Source organism: Sinocyclocheilus anshuiensis, unplaced genomic scaffold (genome assembly GCF_001515605.1).
Source record: "Sinocyclocheilus anshuiensis isolate Anshui unplaced genomic scaffold, SAMN03320099.WGS_v1.1 scaffold393, whole genome shotgun sequence".
In the NCBI taxonomy this organism is placed as follows: Eukaryota; Metazoa; Chordata; class Actinopteri; order Cypriniformes; family Cyprinidae; genus Sinocyclocheilus; species Sinocyclocheilus anshuiensis.
Genome location: NW_015536501.1, coordinates 2,175,184 through 2,185,496, shown reverse-complemented (window position 1 = coordinate 2,185,496; position 10,313 = coordinate 2,175,184). Strand labels below are relative to the sequence as shown.

The following is a 10,313-nucleotide window of genomic DNA, read 5'->3' as shown; positions in this document are numbered from 1 at the left end:
AGACAGACAAATAGACAGATACTTAATTTATAAAATAATTAATCAATTATAGAAATATTTTAAATAGAATTTTACTTGTTAAAAAAATAATAGTTATTATTAAATTAGCAATGTTAAGAAATATATTAAAATTATTTTAAATTATCATATTTTATATTAATAAATTATGAATAAATAGTACCAGTACTACTGACATCATATTTCAAAAATCAACTAACAAATAATTTATTAATATTATCAATCTTTAAATATGTATGTTTTAAATATAATTTGATTTGTTACAATTATAATATTAATAGTTATTAAATTGGCAATATTAAATGATCAAATATTGAAATGTATTTAAAATATTTTAATAATATTTTATTATTATATTGTATCATGATTATATTTAAATAATACAAATAATACTACTACTAATACTTCTAATGTCCAAATGATCAAAACACTACTAACAAATAACTATCAATGTTTAAATATCTTTATACTTTAAATAATTGTAATTGTTACAATAATAATAATAATAATGATTAATTGTATGAACTATTAACTGTTTAAATAATAGTTATTAAATTAACTTATTAAATTAAATTAACAATGCTAAATTATCAAATATTGAATTATATTTAAAATGCTTTAAAATTTCAATAATGAAGAAGCTAATACTACCAATAGTACTACTATCATATTTATCAAAACACTATTAAAACATTCTGATAGATTAATAATAACAAACAATTCATGTAGTCGTTATAATTATTAAATGATCAATGTTATTACTACAACTAATAATAATATCAAATTAATATATTGTACATTTATCAACACTGTTATTTACACCAGTGCTTCTAAAGTGTTGACATGCCCACATATGTGGCACCTGCAGCAGCAGAATGAAGTAATCCACAGGGTGGTTCCGCGTGTACAGGTAGTGATCAGGACTGAGCCGGTTGGCGGGGTCAAACTTCACTTCTTGGTTGACGCTCGGGTGCCGCAGCAGATGAAACAGGACTCTCTCTGACACGCGCTGTGGGCTGAAGTGTTCCACCTCTGAAACAGAGGAGGAGGAGCGCTGCTTAAATGGCGTATGAAATCACCTCCATTAACCAGCACATAACAAGCACAGATCGTCCCGCCGTTGATCCGAGAGATGGGGAACGTCCTTTAAAAGTTGAGGCTTGTTGAGACAAACTTCTTTACCTCTTTACACTTGTCAGGTGAACAGACATTGCTGTTTAGGGTCAGTAAGATTTTTCAATGTTTTGAAAGAAGTCTCTTATGCTCATCGAAGCTGCATTTATTTGATCAAAAATACTGTAAAATTGTGAAACATTAGTACAATTTAAAAGAGTTGTTTTCTATTGGAATATATTTGAAAATGTAATTTATTCCTGTGGTCAAAGCTGAATTTTCGAGAAGGGTCTGGCTGCAGCTTGGCGTAGCTAGCGGAAGCGCAAGTGTCTGAGAGTGCAAGCCTGAGAATGCACGTCTGAGAGTGCAAGCGCCAAGCTGCAGCCAGACCCTTTTGGAATTTTCTGCATCTTGTGTCACATGATCCTTCAGAAATCATTCTAATGTGCTGATTTGCAATGCTGAAAACAGTTGTGCTGCTTCATATCTTTTGTGGAAACTGTGGTACATTTTTTTCCAGAATTCTTTTGTAACATCATAAATGCCTCTACTGTCACTTTTGATCTTTTGTTCTTGTTGAATAAAAGTATTAAATGAAAAAAAAAACAAAAAAAACATTTGTACTGACCCCAAACGTTTGAACGGTAGTGTATACTGTATAGAAACAGAAAACTGATGATCAGCTGAATAACTGTATATAAATATGACAAGTTGTTTGAGTAGTCCTAATTTATGATAATGAGATAGTTTTGTGATTATTAATATTATTAATAAATGCATTTTTTTTAATATTGGTGTCTTTTAAATAGGCCTTTTGTGTACATAGAAAAAGTCTTAGATCCTTGAGTTCAGCTCATGAAAAATTGGGGTAAAAACAAAAGTGTTGCGTTTATAATTTTGTTCAGTGTAACTACGAAGCCCTGCACATGACATACGGACAAAAAATAGAATAATCATGGCAACAAATAAAGAATTTGTTCTCTTATTTTAGTAAAGAGTGGCCATGTTGAACTAATTTGTTCCCTTGTTTTGTTTTAATTACAATGTGGCCCTGATTTACTAAAACGAGGGAAGGAATTCTTCATTTCTGGCCGTGACAAATCTATTTTTGCCTGCATGTCATGTACAAGGCTCTATATGTTTTATACGTTTAATAAAACTATTTTTAATTACATTTTACCCTTGAGAAGAAAAAAGCAACTCAAGACCGAGTACTAGTGATTTTAACATGGTTACAAGTGTTTTAGCATCCAGAAACACATGGGAGGTTCCCTTCCGACCAGTGCATTTGCAACTTTTATCAATGCTGCTTTTTTGTTGTTCATAAATACTAAATAGGGATTGTAAAAATAATTTTAAAGAAAGCAATTAAGAGAGAAAGAGAAAAACTAGACTATACTAACTATTGATTTTTCTAGACCTGGAAATCACAATAAAAGTCTTCACAAAAACCTGATTTTTCCAAGACTGTAGGGAACCTCGACCCCTTAACCCATGGTAAAATCACTGTAACACACAGCCTCTTGCAGCTTATTGTTTCACCTCGGGACAGGAATCGATGGGTGGCCAGCAACAGTTGAGGAGAGGTGCGGATCTTCGGTTCGCCCTCTGGAGGTCTGAAGATGGAGAACTCGTCGTGAACGCTGCGCGGCTCCAGGGGAATCTCCACTGGGGCCATCGGACGCTTCACCTTCATGTCCACTGTGGAATGAGACAAAACTCAATATAATTCAGTTCAAATGACGCGGCAGGGATCAACTCAAAAGCACATCATGCAGCTGCTCACTGTAGCCATCAGACTCGTCCAGGATCTCAGATTTGATGATCTCCTCAATGACGTCCTCCAGCGTGATCAGACCCAGAACCTCGTAGAACGGATCTCCTTCACCCTCATTATTCACCTTCTGAACGATGGCCAGGTGTGAGTTTCCTATGAAGACAGAGAGAGAACATATGCTTTAGTAGGAGATGCTTTGTAATAACTTTGTTTGACTCAAAAGTGCATTCTAAAATTCATGGAAAAAATACAGTGACTAAACAATCAGAATCAAGAATTAAAGAGAGATGCATAATAAACACTGTTTTAGATGTATCATAACAAAAATATTAACAATTTGGAAAAAGTATAAATTATTGAAATATAAATTAAAATATATATAAAAGTACAATAAAATAAAAAATGTTTGGTAAAAATAAAAACTCATATTTATATGCATTCAATAGCAATATTTGGTCAAATATTTGGTTGTGTATTGATAACTATTTGAAGGCGTCTGCTTAGGATTATCACGTTATCAAAATACTAATAACACACTAACAAATTAATAATAATGATAATAATAATACTTATTGCTAAATATTTTGATTTTAATATAATTTAAAATGCTATTATTTTAATAAATGCTAATATTTTTAAATAAAAAAATAATAAATTAAAAATGTTAAGTGAAAATAAAAGCCCAAATAATTATACACATTCAGTATCAGTCTCATCAGGGAAACAGCAATAATTATTCTGACAATATTAACTATAGTAATAGTAGTAATACTACTACTAATAAAATTATAAATGTTTAAAGTATTGAAAGATATTTCTATTACTTCAATGTTTTAAATTGTAAAATAATAAGAATAAGAATAATAAAAATGAGTGAAAATAAACGCCCAAATATTATATGAACTCAATATCGGGCTGTCATAAACTGATACAACTAGTTTGAAGGCATCTTCTTAGGATTATCAAGTTATGAAAACACTTCTAACACAGATTAATAGTACAGATGAATAATACCAATGTAATAGCCCAAATATTACATGCATTCAACACTGGCCTAGTCAGGTCAATAGCAATAACTGCAGATAATTGGTAAAATATTGGTCGAACACCGATACACATAATTTGTAGGCATCTGCTTAGGATTGACATGCCTTTTTTGAATTCCTCCAGCATTGCATCTAGCTTGGTGTCATTAAACACAAAATGCAGAGGATGGTTGTAGAACTTGGTGATGGTGGTCATGGGAGTGCGGTCCTCCGGGTCAACCAGCGCCAGGTCTTTGACGTACAGGATTTCGATGATATTGGACCTCTCCTCCTCGTACACCGGGACGCGAGTGTAGCCGCTCTGCATGATCTCGGACATGGTGTTGAAGTCCAGCACGGCCGTGGAGGGCAGCATGAAGCAGTCCTTCAGGGGGGTCAGGATGTCCTCCACGGTTTTGGTCCTGAGAGCGCCTTTACTGAACTCCACCTTGACGAACTCATTATACGGATCGTTCACACTAGTCCGAATCATTTCCATGGTTTTCTCACGGATGCCCACGGTGCTCACGTCCCGGTGCAGGATCAAGTCCAGCAGGAGGCCGAGAGGACAAGAAAGCGGACACGTCAGGATTAGACAGATCTGGGCCAGCCATATCAAACCCGGTGCCACCTGGAACCCATAACCCGAACATACAATATGAGGAACCAGCTCAGCCAGAAGGAATATGAGGAAGCCACTAGTGAACACAGCGGGCACGATGGACCCATAGAGACGGTACAACACGACGCCGAGCACCGAGTGACCCAAAGCGCAAATGAACAAGAGCGAACAAACCAGAACATTCCCTCTCCTCCGGATGGGCTTGAGGCGCTTGGCCGCCCGCTTTTCATCCTCCGAACCGCAGCTGTGCAGAACATACAGCTCCAGTGGGTCCAGCCACAGCAAACTCAGATTCACACATCTGACCACACTGCAAACCAAAACCAGAAGCACAACCACCAAAATCAGACCCCATAATGGAATGTAATCTGATGGCACATCCGGGTTCTTAATAACCAACTTGTCCGACCCGACAGAGCCCCACGCCTGGCCCTTTAAGACGCAGAAATGATGGAGCACAGGCTCTGCATCTTTATTCTCCGGTTTGGATGCTGTAGCTTCGGTTTGGACTTCTATAATCCCGCTGTTCTCGTCATCCGACGCGAACGCTCCGCGTAACCGGAACGCAGAGGAGTTGCGGCGTTTCTCCAGCGCGCACGGGTCAACCGAAACGCCTCCAGCCGCGGCGAACGCGACCCACGGCCAGGTCTCATTGGACAGGTAGGACCCAAACAATCTGAGCTTGAAAGTGGTCCCGTGCGGAGCTACGATGACCCGTTCGCGCATGAACACCCGCTCGGTAACGTCCTCCAGGCGCAGTCCGTAAACCTGCGTCTCTTGAAGGCTGCAGGTTCCGAACCCGCAGAGGAACGATATGATCAACGGGAGACGCAGCTCCGTCAAGCTGACCACCATATTGGAACAGGGCAGCCTGGCTTTATGAATCATGTGACGCTGATGTTGTTGCTGCTACGATACCCTCCTACTTTTTCAGTTGTTTTCATATAAAACTGTGAGGGAAACTGGCTCGGTCCGGCCGCCATGTTGGCTCCGAGATTCTTGAGAAACAGGCACGGATTTGCCCCAGAACTCTGGAGCCACAATGAACGCAGTTTCTTTCTTTTTTTTGCACTGCCGCTACGTCGTGTCCATAATGGACCAATGACAGAAGAGCGAGTGCTCGCTTGACCAATCGGAGAACGGGCTGGCTTTGTAAAACACGCCCACAAGGGTACAGAAGAACTTCAGCGTGTGAGATTAGCATCTTCTCAACGCTCTTTGAAAAACAAACGGTTTTATCTGTCTAAAAGCAGTTTTTTAAACATTCACAGCTTTTATATGAATCTAGCGATTAGGTTAAGAAAGAGAGAGTTAAAAACTAACCGGAGAGTTATTACACCTTACAAAAGTTTTACCTACAGTTTGCAATTGGAATAAAAGCAATATCACAGACTGAGCAAAAGAGGTGTTTTAATAGAGAAATATTTAGATTTAGCATTTACATCATCAGAACTCGACAGAAATACAAAATATTATATACAGATGGCTTTAAATACGACCGTGTTCATGGGAAGTACAGTACATCTGCGTTTGCATTTCCCTTTGAAGAAAGCATCTTAAGAAAAAACGAAAAACACAGTTTGTTGTGATGTTTTAAAAAGTAAATATGACAAAAATAACTAACCCCGCTTACAAAACAAATCATGGAATCATTTTTCTGTATTTCACATGACTTCTTAATGGAAGACGGTGTGTTTTCACTCTTTATAGTGAACCCAAAACAACGTGTGCTTACTTAGTATGCAATACAATACCCTGAACTGTTTGAAAGGCCAATATAGGTCATGACCCCGGAAAGTAAATAAATGCAGACGCTTCCTGAAAACACATTTATAATCTTTAACTGTGGTCTAATTATCAAACAGGAGACCCTGCACAGCATCTCTCCCGTTGAGTTCCTCAGGAGAAACTACCATGAACATTAAAAGCAGATTACTGAGCTGGATTGAAATCCCAGCACCACGCTCAAAGGAATTTCATTAGTTCCCCACAAACCCTGTGCAACAGAGAGAGTAACATGGGCATTAATGGACAAATCAAAGTGCAGAAGGCTTTGGCTGTTGTGTTCACTCACAAATTTAATTCCATGTAGTGTTGCAACTTTGGTCATGATATAACATGTTACGCCTCAGTACAGTGTTTGAGCGCAATGCCCACGTTTTGGTTTAAGTTGAAGTAAATACTAGTCAAATTTCACATACAAGAAATGTCAGTTGAGGTAAAATGCAACTTATTTCTTCTCTCACTGTGCAATTGTACATTAAACATCTTAAAAAAGACAGACCTATTTATTGCTTCATATTTAAATATCTCGTAAAGGCAACAAAACATTTATAAATAACTTATAAATCATCATACACTAGTTGGACAAAGTCAAATTCAAACTGTTCAATGAGAAAACATAAATAATCAAATCTAGTGCTATTCTTCTCCGTAATTATTTCTAATACTCTGTAACTCTCACTGGGATATTTTTTACAATTGATGAAATGAACACTTTAACACTGAACGCTTTATGCATGCACTGCACGGCGTACTTACAGTATGAATACATCAGAATAAGGTTTAAATATGGTTTCTGATGTCAGCTCAGCATGAAAGGAACACAATGGAAAAATCACTGTGTGACTTCCGAAACGTGATCTCTGTACAGAACCGGCTTTATGGTCACTGCAAGTAGATGTAGAAAAGCTTAAGTTTGTTAAAGGAGCAGTTTGCCCAGAAATTTTTCAAATTTCAATTTATCAAAAATTTGCTGGAACTTTCTTCATCAGAAAACAGATTTGGAGACATGTAGCATTACATCACTTGCTCAACCAATGGATCCTCTGCAGTGAATGGGTGCCGTCAGAATGAGAGTCCAAACAGCTGATAAAATCATCACAATAATCCACACCACTCCAGTCCATCAGTTAATGTCTTGTAAAATGAAAAGCTGCTTGTTTCTAAGAAACTGTTTGGACTCTCATTCTGACGGCACCCATTCACTGCAGAGGATTCATTGGTGAGCAAGCAATGCAATGCTGCATTTCTCCAAATCTGTTCTGATGAAGAAACAAACTCATCTACATCTTGGATGGCCTGAGTAAATTAAGTTTTGGGGTGAACTATTCCTTTAACTAACCTATAATCTGCTCACTTTTAACTCACTAAACAGTTTTAACAAACTAAACAGTGCTAGTGACACTTCAGGAAGAGAAGATTCAGTCGCGTACAAACAAGCATGAGAATCAAAACGAATGTAGTTTCACTCCAGTTCACAGTGAATTCTGTTCCAGCATCTGTATCGTCTGCTTCCGAGGATGGGAATGCTGGTGGAAAACAGCATTTGTGTTGTTTGATGGACAGTCGTAGGCTTTGAGATCAAGAACTGGGTAAATCTTACAAAAACCTCAGGTCATATTTCACCTCCAAATCAAAATGAAAATCAATATGTAATTAGGACCATTAAGATTTTTTGCATTGTGATACTATTTTTTACATTTTCATTAGTATAAAGTGAAAAAAAAAATTATATTGTTTAGTATTTATACATTATGGTGCATTTGTATGGGTTTAAAACCTTTTTTTATAATTAAAATGAACAAATAATTGTAGTACAGTAATACATGTCTACTGAGAATCATTGAGAATACTGAGAATTATAAATGAGAATTTGTGAAGAAAATGTGAATTCTCGTAAAAATAATGCATAATATGATGCAAAAAAATCTTAATGGTATAAACAGGCTTTATTTGATCAAATTAAATATTTTTGTTGTGAAATATAACTAATATTTTTGTGAGATTCATCCGTGGGGATGAATTATAATCGTCAAAAAATAAAAATAAAATACAAAATATTAATCAAATATACATACATACTACTTTAGACAAAAAATAAATATATTAATATATAAATAAATTATTATATAATATTTTGAATCATATATCACAGATTTGGATTTGCAGTGGTCAATGCTCAATGTTTTATTCTAACTGGCCACGTGGGGTTCTCCAAACCCTATCTGCGTCAGCAAATTTCACGTCTTCAAACTATATTTACAGTTCCCCTTCACGTTTGTCACGCAGAGCTACGATTGCATCACATACAGCTACATCACGTAGCCACACTTGGCTTGATGCTTTCGGCTTCGAAAGAAAGCTGTCAAAATCATACAGCACTACACGGCAGGAAAACTAGACCAGAACGGTCTTTCTTTGTGCTAAAAGCATAGTTCAGTGCAACAGTAGCTTATGAGACTCAAAGTGCTCTTATGCTCAAAATCTCAGAAAAACAGCACACAGATAGATGTTTGCCGCTGGGTCAGAGACATTATAAAAAGTGCATATCGTACAATAATTCTGTTAGATACTGATGAAGTGTTGTATAATGCCTTTAAACGGTATTTGTGGCATACCGAACACACTTGTATGCCGAAAGCTTTGAGAGAGTGTCTACATGATTAGCATGCAATAGCAGACATACAACAGTCTGCATGACTACACACCTCGACGTCGGGCCGAACCCGCAGCCCCTAGAATCACAGTGAGATCACGTCCAATGCTGAAGACCATGCACCTATTTTAACACACCTCTGTCCGCTGCATCGCTCAGTGTATTTGTGCTTGTGGTCAGCTCTGGAGCTCTCGGAGCCCCAGATTATTGTGGTCAAATGGTGCTCTCGGTGTGCGCGTGCGTGAAGGTGTGCGTGCGATGCGGCTGAGGGTTGGGGAGCGGCGTCGGGCTGCTGTTGGAGTTGGTGTTGGTGTTCAGGTGTGACTGGTTCTGAGGGTGGATGTGGCTCGGCCGGCGTTTGGACAGGCTGTTCTTGTCGTTGAGCAGCGAGGTGGTCTCGTCCGGCCCGTTCTCTCTGGGTGCCAGCGGCGCTGTGGTGTGGTTCGCGGTGGAGGACATGGGATGGGTCAGGGGCGGAAGAGGGCCGGAATCCAGGCGGATATGGCTGCTCTCTGGGGACTGGGGGGTGCTGTCCAGTTCTGAAGCCAGGAGGCCGTTTTGGTACTGCGAACGAGTGACCTGAGAAAGAAAAAAGGTAATTAATCAAATGCTACTGCTCAGTTTTTTTTTTTTGGAAAGAAATTAATTATTTGTATCATCAAGGACTCAATCCTATTCAACTGATCAAACGTGAGTAAATATTTTTATGTTGCAAAAGATTCAACAATAATAAATGCTGTCATTTCTATTTCTAGTTTCCACAAAAGTATTAAGCAGCACAACTGTTTTCAACATAATTAATCATACAAAATGCACAAATATTTCATTTGATCCCACTAACTCAGCACACCATCGTTAGTATTTGCCGATACTACATTCCACTTTTTCTGAAAAAAATAAATAAATAAAAGAATTAGGCAAAAATATTTAAAATTAAATAAGTAAATATTCAAGCAAAAATATGTAAAAAAAAACAAAAAAAACAAAATATTACGTTAATACTATTACTAATATTACAATATTATATTACTAATATTACACACATGCATATAGATAGCTAGATAGACAGATAAATAGATACACATATATAAACACAAAAACACATATACAAGTTTGTCAAAATATTAATATTAATAATTAATATTAATAGGTCTTGACTGACTATATTTGAAAATATTGACATTTCAATTAAATATTAAAACAACAGAACAACTGCAATAATAATTATATGCATATATATATATACAGTGGGTACGGAAAGTATTCAGACCCCCTTAAATTTTTCACTCTTTGTTATATTGCAGCCATTTGCTAAAATCA

The 10,313-nt window shown here is 37.0% G+C and overlaps 1 protein-coding gene across 3 annotated transcripts in view; it reads right to left on the bottom strand.

Moving 5' to 3' along the window:
* Positions 1-5,662, bottom strand: part of LOC107689701 (metal transporter CNNM3-like) — an 11,084-nt gene extending 5,422 nt beyond the window's left edge. For 2 of the 3 annotated variants that reach the window (XM_016487839.1, XM_016487823.1), the window contains exons 1-4: positions 4,060-5,661; positions 2,918-3,061; positions 2,674-2,832; positions 881-1,050 (exon numbers count right to left, since the gene is read on the bottom strand). In XM_016487839.1, the coding sequence (XP_016343325.1) occupies positions 881-1,050; positions 2,674-2,832; positions 2,918-3,061; positions 4,060-5,443 (1,857 nt within the window). In that variant the 5' untranslated portion in view covers positions 5,444-5,661. Of the gene's footprint in view, positions 1-880; positions 1,051-2,673; positions 2,833-2,917; positions 3,062-4,059 lie in introns of all 3 variants that reach the window. The other variant, XM_016487829.1, reaches the window with a different exon arrangement.
* Positions 5,663-10,313: the final 4,651 nt, after the last annotated feature.